At 38.9% G+C, this 16,232-nt stretch overlaps 1 protein-coding gene across 1 annotated transcript in view; it reads left to right on the forward strand.

Annotated features, from left to right (window-relative positions):
* Positions 1-16,232, forward strand: part of oxct1a (3-oxoacid CoA transferase 1a) — a 53,045-nt gene that overhangs the window by 28,677 nt on the left and 8,136 nt on the right. Inside the window, exons 12-15 of the mRNA XM_053325206.1 lie at positions 307-379; positions 1,450-1,525; positions 12,119-12,208; positions 13,734-13,814. Coding sequence (XP_053181181.1) covers positions 307-379; positions 1,450-1,525; positions 12,119-12,208; positions 13,734-13,814 — 320 coding nt within the window. The remainder of the gene's footprint in view (positions 1-306; positions 380-1,449; positions 1,526-12,118; positions 12,209-13,733; positions 13,815-16,232) is intronic.

Below are 16,232 nucleotides of genomic sequence, written 5' to 3' on the forward strand. Positions count from 1 at the left end.
ATGGATGAACTGAGCTTTTCAGCTAAAATGTGATTTCCCATATATTTATTTCTTTATGGTAAGCACACGCTTAAATTGATGCTTAACGCAATGGATTGTTAGTGATGTCACAGATGGTCATTTGAGGCCTGTGCAGTTCTTTTTCACATTATCACTTAATAGATTAACACTGTTTTCCGTTCATGTCATCATTGTATTTACTTTTATTTGGGATTATATCTATATGTAAACTGTGTTGCTTTTAGATTAATATGCTATTAACAGAATACTGCTATAAGTAATGCATCAAAATACCCTGTTTTTCAGGGAAGGAGACTGTCACTGTGCTCCCTGGGGCTGCCTATTTCTCCAGCGATGAGTCATTTGCCATGATCAGAGGGTAAGGCCGTAATGCTCAAGCTTTGAAAATGTAGGTGCTGACTGAAAGTTAGATAAGCTTGACATATCCAGCCTTGCAGACAGCTTATTAACATCTGCTAAGATTTCCTTAATAACAAGGGTTAATCCTACAGACTGTCAGAAATATTTCTCTCAATTTAATAATTTGTCACCTGCACCATCAGGCCACCTATAACCATTAAGCAGGGTTTGACCACAGGCCACAGGGTATGGCCACGATTTGTAACACTGGATAAAAAATAGCTCCTGTCACCAGTACAACTAGACAGCAGCCTTGCCAATATTCCCAAGGTCTCTGGTTCGTATTGATTTGCCAACTGTCTGAGATTGCCCACCCGCACTCCCTGCAGCATCAGTTCTGTTTGTCCACCCAGTGGAAATCCAATAGTGCTCATAAATAGCACTGTCCAGGACCAAACAGAACCATGCTGGCTCTGAGTGTGTATGTGTGTGCATGTGCGCGTGTGTGTCTGTGTGTGCGTGCATTTCTGCTGAGTCGCTGAGAAAGAATAACACAACATATGGTTGATTGTTTCTTCAGGTACCACACCAGCTAAGACTTATCTTGGGAGTACATTAAGACTTGTACTTCCTTATGACTAAACATGTTCACGTGTTAGTCTCTGTTTTTGGCCTCACACCTGCTATGCAACATGGGAATAACAAGTTCCTCAAACATTAGGTCATTTCACTACACGTGCAAATGGAGCAAACACAGTTCAGAAATAAACCTGTAAGGAGATTTAGCAGTTTTATTGTTGACAAGAAAAAGAAAGTGTCACAACTTTCACTCAAAGATTGGTATCTAGAAACAGAAGGGATACGTTAAGACACTTACTTATGTTGAGAAAATCCACCCTATCATTGGAAAAGTCATATTAAACTTGTGTGTAAAATATGTTTCTTCTCAAAAACAGGAGAACATTTAAGTGCTTGTGTACATTGTGTAATGTGTTGGTCTTAGGGCAGAAACAAAAATGGGTCAAATGTCTTTTATTTGATGAGTGGACTTAAGTTGATCTAATTTTTCTGTTTCTTCATCCACTGTAGGGGCCATATCAACCTGACAATGTTGGGAGCCATGCAGGTGTCAAAACACGGAGACTTAGCCAACTGGATGATCCCAGTAAGTTTGGATTTGATGGCATACCTCCTTTTACTTTTTTTCCTAAATCAATGCTTTCTGCTCTATCTACTCAGGTCTCAAACATACATAATCATCAGTACAATAGATATGTTTTACATAACTGCTTTTGGAAGCATATATAAACAGATTTTGTCATATGAAGCTCTAGTGTGTGTGTGGTGCTGGTGTATTGAATTGCCATGCACAGTATGGTATAAATGTACTGTAGATCTTAAAAAAATTGGTTCACATTTTTTAATGTGTGTCTTCAAAGAATGCCAACATGCGCATATGTACATCGAAGGGATTATCAGTCACTCTTAATTGTTCCTCCCATTATGGCACCAAAGAGATCCCTTTCTTTAAATGCATTGTCAAGATTAGCTGAAGATAATGTGGAGCTTCAGCACTCTGAGTTATCCCAAATTATGGTATTTTTAGCACCAAATTTCCTCTTTGTACATGCACAGAGTTGTTGCAGAGGAACAGTAACACACCGAGAGAGACTTCTGTATTAAGAATTGGCTGCAGTCTCTTGTGCTATGTTCATTTTAAGACAGTTTTGAGTTTGTTTTGATCTCCTGTTTATTTTATGCATGGTGGCCTCCAGTATTTCTCAAACAAGGGAATGTCTCGGCTGTCACTTTTTTACCAAAGGGTGAGACCTTGGGTTATTGTTATTGTTATTGTGACATCCCTCTCTTCCCTTTTTCCTTGGGCTTCTTCGCTCAGGAGCCAGTGGGTGGGACTAGAGAGGACGTCAGGGATACTACCTACACCTGTGTAGTTTAGGCCTCAGCATATTTAGCTGGCTGCTTTGTAATTACTTGCTCTCTTCTCGTCCTTCCAGGCCTCCACCAACCAGATGGATTAGACATTTGGTTTCGGTTTTGTTGGCACATATTTCACCACACATTTCACTCATCTACACACTGCATTCATGACTGAAAGTTTGTAATATTGTTTTAGATACGTGTTGTCATGTGTGATTCCCATTTCTGTTGTGGACTTTGAGCCGGCTTGTAACATTATTCAAGAGTATGGGGATATGGTTTCAGAATGGGGTCTAGGGGATGCTTGTGAGTTTTACAGTATAATGGGTGACCAACATTATTGCTAGATGTTTCATCAGGTCAATTGACCTTAAGACCAAAGTGGCCATGGCTCTTGTCAATGATTACTAAGGTCAAGAACCCATTAAAAGCCTGTTCACAATGTGGGAGGGCTCACCCAGAATGCCCTGTGGCACACAGCTGTTTTCTGCTTGACTGAAGTGTATGATGTTTCAGCCAGTGCCTCATTTTTTAGATGCAGCCCTTCTCAGCAGCCAAGGGCATACAGACACAAGGTAATGAGACGTGCAAAAAAAATACTGTTGTCGATGGTAATCTCTAAATTATGCTATGTAATTTTTTTTTCTATTTACCTCTTTAGTTGTACTTGTTTGTCTATGGTAATTGCTAATTAACAGTTGCTTGATTAAGCATGCTGAGCAGATATGGAAGGCCTGCAGTTTATATTCAGAGGCAGGGCGTTTATCTTGTTTGGCCATTCTAGTGTTGGACAGTGTGTACAGTGCAACAATGCAGCAACACAGCCATACCTCTGTCCTCACCTACGCTTCAATCTTCATTATCCCCTCTTTTGAAAGGACGGATGAAGAGAATTACATTTTCTACCTTCTGTGATAATGAAAATTATTCACTATCTAAAGATGGGTACATAGCGTGAAATTGGAAATGTTTTACGTAGGAGTCAGGGATGCAGTACTCTCAGCATGATTATGTTGATTTTGAACGCTTTTAATATGCAAAATGGAGATGAACATTTTCCAGTTGAGGGCTTTGAAATGCTTTTACATCTCCGCTCAGCCTGAAACATCTGGAAAAAACAATAAAGAGAAAGGGGTAATTGAATAAAGGACGGCATTTTTTGATTTGATGTGCTATTTTATCATTTAGTTGGTGGAGATGTATCAAACTGTCCTAAGTGTTGGGGTCTTCACACATGATGCAGACAAGATTCATTATTACTTTATTTGTCCCAAGGGGGAATTTGTTTGTTTACATAAATACTGCCACATAAAAATACTGCAGTATAATTGTCTGTAACAGGCATTCAAATATGTGCAACACAACCCCTCACTTCACATCCTCCTTGTGTCTTGAGTTAGAGATGACAGAGTTTTTATACCTATTCAGACATCTTTTTCTGTATTTAACTGGAATTCTGTAGCATCAACCATATGGGAGCATTTATATTCTGAGTACAGGATATAGGACGAGTCAGCATTAATTTCCATAGCCTGTTTAACTCTTCTCGAAGAGCATTTGGGGAGAATGATGCTTCCTCACCTCCATCACTTTCATGTGGACTAGTCTGCGTATTTGTGATTTTAACTTAACTGATATGTTACCAAACCAGGCCAAGATTGTGTAACGTAACATACTCTGTATCACTGCATGATGAAATGACATCATTACCCTTTGTACAACTCCAATGTGCACCTCCTCGCAAATTTCTAACAGCCAGCTGCACACTGTTTTCAAAATCAGAATAATAATTCCCTCTTTTTTTTGGCTGGCTGAATAATGTTACTTTATTCACATATTCCTCAAAGTCTGTAAGGAAGGAGCACACAGTAGTAGAGTGGTTAAAACACATGCCACATGCCCATAATGTGTCTGTGGTTCGAGTCTGGCTAGAGACTTTGTTGCATGTCAAAATAATCTCTCTCTCTCTCCTTGTTTCCTGTCGGCTGGTTTACCACTATCTACTAATAAAGACAAAAATTGGCCAAAAAATTATGTAAAAAAAAAAAAAAAAAATCTGTGAGGAATACATGTTCAAGAAGACCAAAGCCATTAAATGTATCGGATGAACTCAAATACAACTATATATTTTACGAAATAGAATTTAGTATGATAGCCATTAACTTGAAACAGAGAAACCAAGCACGACATCAGACATGCATTCCAACCCTCTGGTCGCTCAGTATAACTGCGGCTTAAGTGCTGCAGTTGCTTGAGCTACTGACTATTAAAATGCAGTTACTTGCTCAAGTGCTCATGATAAGGCCTGATGGCAGCCTTAATGAAGGAGCAGCTAAAGAGCATACTGCTTATTTCTTAGAACTTCAGTGTTTTAGTAGCAGATACTGAAGGTCACAGTGTCATTGTGTGTGCATTTTTTATTGATTGATTGTCCCCCACCCAATATGAGAATAGGAGTGGAGCTAACCCTTATTTAAATGCTATTGAATATAATACCTTTAAAGAAGATGCTTTCTGTTGCAGGTTAAAAAAAACCCCACTGGAGTAATATATAATACATGAGGTTTACTGATTGGATGTCTGTTAAGATAACTGCTGTTTTACATTCCTTTATGTATTCATCGATCAAATTGGGGTATTGGGCTTTTGATCTTACCTTGTGAGACAGCTGGATTCTCAAGATCAAAACATCATGAGATCACCTGAGAATTCATATTGTTATGCACTTGTGTCCGAAACATCAGTGGTTCGGACCAGTTAGTGACCTATGAGGATTCTGAAGTGATTTTATGATCTTGTGAATTCGGCTGACTTGCAAGGTAAGATAGAGATAGACAGATGGTTCATTCAATCACTTGCCAAGTATTTTTTGAAAGTGCATGCTCTTTTTCACAGCGTTTCCAAGGACGACCTACACCTTCTGTGTAACAAACCATCTGATACATCTGGTTATTTGGGATCAGCCACAAAAATACTGTTTACCTTTACCCCATCTTGCTACATATTTCAGGCTTCTATTATGCACAATCTCCAGTGTTCCCACTTACCTGGTTAGACTTTCAAGTCCAAATTGATCTAAAGGTCATTGGTCTTTGTTTGGAAAGAAAATATTGTGTTGTTTGTAATATGTAATTTCTCACAGTACATCACACTGCATTCAACAGTTCTACACAGTAAGCAGTTTTCATTTTCTTTGAACAGGGTGCCCATTGTCTTCCTCTTGGTTCTGTCTTTCTCTCTCTGTCCTGGTGCTCGTCATTAGTTGTCCGGGTAACAAAGACTCGTGGCAGTCCGTCGCTATGTTATTAAATACAAAGCCATTTGTATCAGTCAGCGGAGATTGTCAGAGAATTTGAAGGGGAGAGAAAGAAGTCCAGTTGGTTGGTCATTTTTCTGAGGTGTTTCTGCTAGTAAGTAGAAGTGAACAAATGCAGAACAAATGAGGAAATTGTATTCTGTTGTCATAGCAACACAACAAAATGCAAGTAACCACTGAGAAATAAGAGTAAGATAAATACAGTATTAGTAAAACCACTCTTCCCATGATGCTGCAGTATTTTGGAACACCATTATTTCTTTATGTTTTGGAAACAATTGGCTTCCGAATCAATCTTCTTGACTTTCTAGAATCTGACTCTGGCCAGCAGCGTTGTACTGTATGTAAATTACTGATATAAATAATTTTTGCAGCAGTTTCGTTACAGCTTCACCGCTTTACAGGGCTTTTTCCCTATCTTCATTCAAGTGTGGCATGTTTTTAATTTGAGAGCATAATTTATGATTTCACATTCAGATTTTGTAATTCTTTCTCTAAAACCATTGCCTTCACGCTAAAATAGCCCCCGCTTGCGCTTAGATTTGCTCTGCTTCTGCTCAAACTGTGTGTTTTCAGTCTGATTTATTGTTACTTGCACAGATTTTCAGCTTCAGCCCTTCTCCTCAAACTCAGGCTGCTTCTGTGTACTCGAAGACATCTGCTCTCAGATTTCTTCTCTGGTGTCAGATTTTTATTCATTCATTCATTTATTTATTTATTTATTTATTTATTTAGTGCAATTATCTGGTCAAAATCCCCAAATCAATAGAATGCCAGATGTACTGTTGCTCAATGAAATGATCCTTGCTTCCTGGCGTTCGCTTTACTTCTTAGAGCATCTCCTGCAGGCGGTTACTCTTTAACTGGGTTCATCGATTCTCTCCCTCCAGGCCTTTATTAAATGTACTTCTCTTGTCTTCTTTGTAACTTTTAAAAATAAAAGGACAGTTAATATACTGTATATACACTACCCATACTTTCTACTGTAATAGCTACATATAATAGTAGCTGTGTAGCACATTAGCCCCCTGTTGGTGTGCTAGAGGAGAAAACGATGTCATCTTCATGATCCAGGCGTATGATTCTAGTAGATTGTGGGCTGCCAAAATCAAGGGACTCAAGTAAAGTGAACGTGCCTACAAAGATTATTTAATTGGTCAACACTACACCTGGCATTCTAATGGTTAGGGAATTTTGACAGGGTTGCTGCACAGAAATCTTGAGAGCAGAGCAAAACCATGAGAGCAGACGTTACCCAAGCGCACAGAGGCATTTTGAACGCGTGGAGAAGGGCTAAAGCTGAAGCAGGAAATCTGTGCAAGCAACAATACATCTGAGTGCAAGCCTACCGTTTGAGCAGAAGCAGAGCAAATCTAAGCACAAGCAGGAGCTATTTGAGTGTGAGGGCAGGGTTCTGAGGGAAAGCATTATAAATCTGAATGTGAAATCAATAAATCACGCTCTCAAATTGAAAGACCACACTCTTAAATAAAGATAGGAAGAAAGCCCCATATCATCTCAGCACCGCTTCAATTTAAGAAGTCTTGTGTAATCTGGGTTATGCACCACTGATGCTGTCTCCTGCAGTCCCACACATTATCTTTCACTTTTAAAGCCATTATATGAATGGTTATTCCATCGTTAACATCCTCCCTAACGCCTTTTTAATTAACATATGTGTGGGCTTCTGTATATCTGCCTCTGGCAAGGATTAATTTCAAAGAGATAGTTAAGTAAGGCAGTTAAAATGTAAAATGGTTGTTTTAAGAAACTTACATTTGTGGAAAGAGTGCAAAGACATTTTCTCATTACTGTCTAAATAGTGAAACAATGAAATAACATTAACATTTAATTCATATTCTGAACTGAAAGCGTCAAGAATTATGTCCTCTGCAATGTGTTATGCAACAACTCAGCAATAACAGTTGTCTCAGTTGAACAAAAATTGTCACTGCTTGGAAGTTGAATAACATCTAATAATTTTCATGTGTTAATGCCAGTGTAATGTGATTAGAAACACACTCTCAGGTGCTCTAGTGTCCCCACAGTTCTAGGATTACAGCAGACAAAAGGACACAATCGGAGTAGTGAGGAAATTAAAAACCTATGGGGCTACAGTGAGACCAGCAAGGTTAATATTATCAAAGCTTTGTTAATTAAATGACTAAATTATCCCCCTCTTGTTGGCAACTTAGGCAGAGATATTTCATTGCTTGGATATTGTCCTGACAATATATTCAGTCTACCAGTCCTGCTGATTGAAAACAAAATGCCATGGAAACCTCCATGCTCAAGAGTCTCCATGAAATCATTGATTCTGCAAAATAATATTCTCAGATGGCTTTAATGTGAAGAAGCAAGTAATTATGAGAAATCCCATTTTTTTGGCTGCCATACTCACAGGATAACAGGTATACAGAAGACTAGCGATCATGCACAACCAGGCAAAATGTATCAGACAGTTTAAAGCTTGATTGGATTGAATAGAGTTATTTTTTAGAGTGGGGTGGAATTATTTATTAGCTTATCCCATTGTATCATTTCATTTGAATGTGTTCTTCGTCAAACACACATACAGATCACGATAAGTTTGACTTTTGCTGCAAGGAGCAGCATAGATCAAAGCCAACTCGGTTAACTACATGCAAAGCTGTAAATCAGAGGCAGGCACATGCCAATCCTCCCAGCAATATAGGTCATTTAAAATACTCAGTAAGTAATGAAACCCAAACATCTCCATGGAAATGTGATTTTTAGTTTTGTTTTCTTCTATATTACAAGTTTGTAATTATTTGCTTTAGTGAGACATTTGACCATTTGCTCACATACATCCACACACAGAAAATAGGGATTGACACAAGCTGAATTATATGTGGCTGCTGTTACATCATTACAACACAGTGTAGCTGAGTCCTGTAATTTCAAAGGTACAATTAAATCAAACATTAATGTCCTGTAATATTTCCAGTCACTTAATGGCTGCACTTTTGTTTGCCAGAAACAAAAAAACAATACATTTTTGTAATAAAGGGTGGCTCCAGCAGAAGTTTCATTGCTCCCACATCAAAACAAGATCATTTTTAATTTCCTCCAAATGCTCATTACTCGTTTAGTCTTTTATTGATCATAACCAGGCTCATGATTTAACTTGGATGTTTAATTCTCCAAAACAGATGCCTTCTGTGATTAACAGCAGCCGAGTTGCTGGGTGGAGTACATTAGCAGGTGTCTGGCTCACACAGCTGTAAATCCAGACTTGCTGGTCCAATAGTGTTATCCCCCAAGGCCCTGTGCACATGCCACTTAGCCTTTTGACTGCCAGAAAGTGCATTAGCATTGATCATATGAAAAAGGACACTGTTTCCTTTTGGAGCATTTTAATAGTCACTGTCTGTCAAATAAAAAGGTGGAGAGGTGAAGAACAGTGGAAAGATTGTGTTTGGAAGGTTAAATGTCAAAATTGACACTATGTGGGTGGTTTTATTTAAGGATTTTATGAGAGCTTTTATAAAGGGACATTTTCCAGTGGTGTTCCATAAGATAATACATTAAAGTATATAAATTAATTGCAAGTTCCTCTACCCCACCACCCCTCTCCCAGCCCTCCTTCTACTTTCTGTTGATATCTTCTCCACCCAGCTGGCATCCCCGGAGGCAGTCTTTATCCCTATGATGCACCGCACTTGCCATATATATCCTCTGGTTATCAAGCAGAGAGCGCAAAGCAGGCTCTTCACATGATTGATGAGCAAATGGGATTTTAATTCAGTTACTCAGCCATCACCCCGTGGCCATATCTGCATGTCAGCCTTCCTTATTTGGAAACCTTTATTGGGAACAATGAGACTTGAAGACAATTTTTCACCCGAGTAGCACTTCTGTTGCAGTGATGATCTTTTAGATTGCCTATTATTTTAAAAGGGACTTTTTTGGCTCACTTTAATGAAACCCAATGTGATTTTCATATTTTATGATTTTAATTTAATTTTAGAAAATATTTTTTGTTATTGTAGAGACGCAGGAAATGGCAACACAAAGCTTTGCATCGCATGTTGCACTATTTGGCTGTAGTAAGCGGCCACTGTATTGTAGAGAGGCTTCCTGGTCCATGTTGGATTCTTGCTTTACTACAGTGCAGAGGCTTTGTTGCTTGTGTTCTGCTCAGCTCATATGTCTTTGCTATTATATGTCTGGTGTTCCAGTGATCCCCTGGATGTTCTTGTCATCTACTAGCAGTGCTAGCGTTTAGCAGTCAATATTAACTGGAACCCAAGCTGTTAACCAGGTTTACATCAGGCAGGTATTTAGTACTGATGACTGTACTAAATACTAAATACAGTACTAAATAAAGCGATAGACGTGGCCAGAAGCATTATGTTTTCAGGTTGTCCGTCCGTCTGTTCGTCTGTCCCATTTTTGTGGACGTTGTATCTTGGGAAAGCCATGAGGGATTTTTTTCAAATTTGGCACAAATGTCCACTTGGAGTTGAACATGCCATAACACTACAAGTAATAACACACTACAAGTAATGTTGCGACACCAGACAATCCAAGATCTGTGATTTCTAAATGCACGGTAGTTGCTTCAATGGTGACGAGAACATCCTCTAGCAAACCTTACATTTGTCAAGAACATGCCTTACTAGAAATGAAGCTGTCCCCCCATTCTCCTCTGTAGGGAACTGCATGTCACTGCCTCAATATGAAAGGCTGCCCTAAAGATGTTGGATTGGCTCTGTAATGCACTTTTTTGAAAATTGTTTTGTATGTTTTCACCCAGTTTTGACAACAAAACCTGTAAGATTGTCCTCAGTCTCTATGAAAGAAGCATTGAGAGACTGACCTGTGAGTCTATAACTCAAGAATTCATACAGTTATTCTGACAAAGTTTCTCACAAATGTGTAATAGGATAAAATGATGAAGTGATTATATTTTATATCCAAAAAGTCAAATGTCAGCTTCACTGTGACACCATAATAATGTTCTGCAAAAAGAATTTTTGTGGCATTGTTCAACACCATAACTTAGGCACAGAAAAGGAGATTGTGACCATATTCCGGTACTGAATTGGTAACACTAATCTTGAGTGCCCATCTTGAAATTGTAGTGATTGTACAGTTCTTCTCTGCTCCAAGGTTGAAGTTGTGTATGAAACATCCACTTTTTAAGAATGTGTAGCTTCTTTGCAGCAACATCCATATGTGCATTCATTGCAAGCATTGTCTGCTGTCATGGCAACAACTTTGTGTTCGATCAGAATCAGCTTTATTGACCAAGCAACTAAACACATAGAAGGAAAATACACTTAATACCTTTCATTAAATTCCTTCAAAGTCTGGACAGACATGGATGTAAACTGTGACTTGACTGGTGGATAAAGGCACCTGGAATGTGGTATTTCTAAATACTTCTCCAACTCTATATTTCTATTGATATGGCTGCGGGTTGTTAGTGCAACCTTTGATACCAAAAGAATACAATTACATTTTTTTCTCACTGACCTACAATGGTATCTGTCCATGCAGACAGCTTTGGTTTAATTTGCTCAGATTTTGACCTATCTGTCCCTGACATTTCTGCTGGCGCCCCAGTACAATAGAAGTGAAATGTAATTTCATTGGTGCTGCTTACAGTGTAGACACATTACAACATGGTAACATGTCTTTTCAGCTACTGTTACTCTATCCACAGGACACAGTGCAACAGTTTTTATTGTATCATGAACTAATAGACACTGGATATGATCACCCCCTGCCCACTTTGCAATAAGTGTTTCAGATTTTTTAAACTGGGAATGTTTGAAACCTGTTCCACTTCATTTTGGAGAAACTATATTTCTCCAATGTTTCTTAAACATTCTGTTTCCACTTATAAAATATGTTGGAATCAAATGTTATTATAACCCACATGATAATCACCACTATTAATAATAATAAGACCCAGGAAAAAGAAATAACTTTCTTTTTAAAATACTATGAGTTACTCATGGATGTGTATGACAAGTACATTTCATCATCTTTAATTTGCATAACAGTGTGATATTGCCACTGTAACCTCACCACATTTTTCCACTGCTGAAGATCCAATCCCCTCTCATTTCTGTGTTCTCTGTTTGAGTTTGTGAAAGTTTTCAGGCTCTTACTATTGCAGGGATAAAATGAGGCTTTGCCCAGCACAAAGTGTTAGATGATCTTTCCATACTTGCATTGAGGACACAGAGCCGCAAAGCAGCTTTGTAAACGCTTATGCATTTTGTATGGAGGAGCAGCGGTTGTTTACCGTACTGTTTATGTAAGTGATTACAGTCGAGGAGAAATGGGTAACACTGTCTTTTGTCACACACAGCTAAATTAATGCTTTTGTTTGGTTTTATTTATTTGGTACACAGTGAGCTGTATGGTCATTTTTGGTATTGTCTTTAGTTAATGGTATTCTTCGATTGGATTCTGTTGTCTTGTCCACCTCAAAATAAAGCTTGATCTGTTTCTGTCCTCCTTTCTTAGGGTAAGATGGTGAAGGGAATGGGAGGAGCCATGGATTTGGTGGCTAGCGCTGGAACCAAAGTGGTGGTCACCATGGAGCACTCAGCTAAGGTTTGTGTATATATTTATTTATTTATTAATTTTTAAATAAAACTATTCACTGAGAGCAATACCCTGATTCAGCAGGTGGAGTGAAGGGGTTTGTAACTTCAATGTAACTTCAGTGGTGGTAATGAGGGAGGGCAAAGTGCTCCTTCTTCACTTTCCCAACCCAGATTCCAACCCTGCCTGTCCCTCTGGTCATAAGCTTGCTTCTCTAACCTTTAGGCCACCACTGCCCCTAAATATATGTATGGGTGGTGTATGTGCTTTTGCTATGCTTGTTCCAACCAACATTTCCTTTACAAATTGCCCCCAAACCCTGTTTCTCAAGAATCCAGGTCAAATTAAATTGTCAATTTTCTTCTTCCTTCACTGCGTATCTGCTTCCTACAATAATGAGTGTGAGTGTTATGACTGATTAAGGATAATTCTGTTAATGGATTGCTTAATGGCTCTTTACTAGAAATTGTTAGCCCATCCGTATGAGGTTCTGCACACAAACCATCTCCTGTCTTTAATGAACAGCTGATTAGTTAAACTGGTGCTGGAGCTTGAGATGAGTAATCCCACAGAGCTTCTGAGAAGAGCAGTAGGCAATTCAACTGAATTGGTTTACTTTAAAGAGTCCTGAACATCATGATGCAAGGGCAATGTAACATTTAGTATTCACAGAAGCATGCTGTTTTTTGCTAATGGGAGCCTGTCTGGTGCTCAGCTTTAGTCCAGATGGTGCAGCAGGTGAGCATGAATTTACTGCCCTGAAGCCCGTTGTCGTTCTTGATGGGAAGGGAGTGTGTGTGCGTATGTGATGTATAATATGTGTTCCTCAGGCAGTGTCTGAGAAGCACATCTTTTTCTTAAAGATGAATGGCAGGTACACACACACATGTAATAATATATGCCATATATCTTTAGGGAATAGGATGAATGTACATAACCAGCTGCGTTTGAAGCTGAATCCATTAAAATATTTACATGTAACTGAAAGGCTTAAAGACTGTGTAAAGTGAATTCAGACATTTTCTTCTAAACACATTAAATAGGTCATAAATGTATGTCTAGGCTTCACAAACTGTGTTTCAAGATTTCTGTGTTCAGGATTTAGTGGGCAAATCGGATTGGCATAAACCTGCCCCTGCTGCTGTAGCAGTATAAATACATTCAGCACACACTACTACTACTACTACAGTCTACAGTTAGCTGCGAGCTAGCCGCCGAGCTAGCCGCCGGGCTAGTAGCTGAGTTAGCAGCAGAAAGCTCTCAAACGTAGCATCCATGTTTCTGGTAGAGGTGGTGACTTTGATTGACAGGTGACACTTGGTAGGGGGCGGGGTCTCAGCAGACTCGGCGGGCACACCCACAGCGTTTGGGAGCAGAGAAAGAGGCTGATTTTTACACAACTTTGATGCCTAATTTCATATATTTGGCGATTTTTTGAATCATTCAAATTTAGCAGGGTGGTTAACAACACACTTTTCTGTGGTATGTCAAACTCAGAACACATATTAATTCTTACTTTACTCCTTTCTTTCAGGGTGGAAAACACAAAATATTGAACAAATGTAGCCTGCCTTTGACAGGAAAGCAGTGTGTGGACCGGATCATCACAGAAAAGGTGTGTATCTCTTCGATTTAGCTGTATATATCAGATATATATACATTTATGCCTTGATGAAACTAAATTTAAGTGGATGGGTGCATGCATGAATGGATGGAGGAGCTATTAGTCATAAACTTGGGCTGATTAGTCATCTGCTGCATAGATGTTGACAGTATAGCTGTGCAGGATCCTGGACTGATTTTGTTAAATTATTGTAACATAATGCTAAATTATGAAAATATATTCTCATTAAGCCTATGTTTAGTTCGCTTCCTTCACTTGTAATCATTTTGTTATTGACAGATTGATTGAATATCTACAGTTACTGGTCAGCATTCCTTGCTTGTGATTACCGTCTATATACATCCATCAGCCTACTTCTGAATTTTCTAGTAACCCCCCCAAAGTGAGCGACTGCAACCCAAATGTAATAAGTTAGCTTTGGCAATCATCAGGTTTGCATTTCTTTGTTATTGCGGCCAGCCAATTCCCTGAATGTATCAGTGATAAGCGACACACACAGAGACAATGCAACACAATGACAAACAAGTCACACACATTGTATCTTTATCTCCAAATTACATCTCTCTCACTCTGACTCTCACTCTCACTCACTCACTCACTCACTCACTCACTCACTCACTCACTCACTCAGAACAAAACAAGCAGACAGCAACTGATATATGATATATGATTCAACAGAGTGACATGGTTAGATGGAAATTACATTTATTCAATTAACACTAATTGAATAAAATTGTTGATTTCTGTAAGGAGGCGGGGTTTTGTTAGTTTTTTTTATTTTAATGGTTAGGGTTGAGTTTCCCTTTATTATGTATTTTGTTGAAACTCCCTTTCCTGCCTCAGGGACCTGCTTTTATGATCTGCAGTTGTATGTCTTGCCAGACAGAGCGTGTAAATCTGTACAGCAAAAACTAGTAATGTCTGACTGAGACTCCTGTCCACATGGTCTTCACACACCTGAAATATATTTTTTTCTGCATTAAAGAGGAGTAAGTGAGCCTGCTTTGTGTTGTGGCCTGAAGTTTATCTTGTTGTGTTGACAACCAAAGAGGCCACTGGTCTTCATGAAGGAAGCTGAAGAAGGAAGTCTCTTGAGCTTGATAATCCCTTGGAACTCCTGAAACAGCACTAAGGTTTCATGAGGTCAGAAGGACTTCAGCTTCTGTAGCAGATCTTTGTGTGAATGTGTATTTTATCTTCATGAGTAAAATTGACTTGAGGCCACGGAGAAGGGATTTTCAGTTGGCCTAAGAAGGATTGTTGCTAACCGTCATGATGACACAGGAAGTAGACTGGGCCTTATCCATACTGTTATCAGGTGAACTCTGGACGTGAGCTGAGGATATTTTTTTTTGAAACTTCTGAACCCAACTGACACACCTTCTGCGGAAACGATAGATGACACACAGTAGGAAAGCTCATCTCTCACTGAGAAAGCTCCCCAGTGGCAGGGATGGGAGGCAATTCATCCTGATGCTCTTCATATTTCTGGAGCAATTTTAGTTGATACACCTTTTCAAGGTTGCATGGACATTGAGGACAGTACCTATGGACTAATGAGGAATTGTTGGTTCCCATTATTAAAACAGGGGACCACAGTGTATTGGGAAATATTACTGCTCAGTCTCCCTTGCAAAGCCTATGGAGCTTATTTTGAAGACAAAGCTCCATCGTATTCATCTGTGCATGCTTTGTAAATTTCAGAAGCTCTACATATAATTTCAATTCTGTGTGTTGTGATGAAAGGATTTTGAAAAGGGGAAAAGTCTGAGAATGAGTGTTGCTATGAAGGAGAATGAATAAGGACTGGGAAATCATTGATATTTTATCAATATTATGATATGAGACTAGATGTTGTTTTTGAATGTCATAATATCGTGATATGGTGTTAGTGTTGTCTTTTCCTAGTTTAAAAGACTGCATTACACCAAAGCGCTTTATTTTTTTATTTTTTTGTAAACATGCCAGACTGTTATAGCTGTTTTATTATTTTCCTTTACCCACATACTCATTATATCCACATTACTGATGATTATTTATTAAAAATCTCATTGTGCAAATATTTTGTGAAAGCACCAATGGCCTTCCCTAGAATATTGTCATTATATCATTATCAAGGTAGATAAGGTATCGGGTCAGAAAATATGATGACATTTGATTTTGTCCATATCGCAAAAAAAAGAATAAAAGCAGGTGAAAATCTCTAGTAACTAGTAGAGCATGGTGCTCATGTAGTTTTTTTGTCCTCATGTACTCTTATCAAATCCGTGTTACCTCCTGGTTGCCTTTGGAACTCTCTCATTGAAATCACAACTGTTCAGGGGCACAGTCAGACACTGTGTCCGTTGACCCCCCCCCCCCCCCCCCCCCCCCCATTCCTTTCTGCTCGACTGGTTTGTGTTGTGATTG

The sequence above is a fragment of the Scomber japonicus genome, chromosome 9 (assembly GCF_027409825.1).
Source record: "Scomber japonicus isolate fScoJap1 chromosome 9, fScoJap1.pri, whole genome shotgun sequence".
Lineage (NCBI taxonomy): Eukaryota > Metazoa > Chordata > Actinopteri > Scombriformes > Scombridae > Scomber > Scomber japonicus.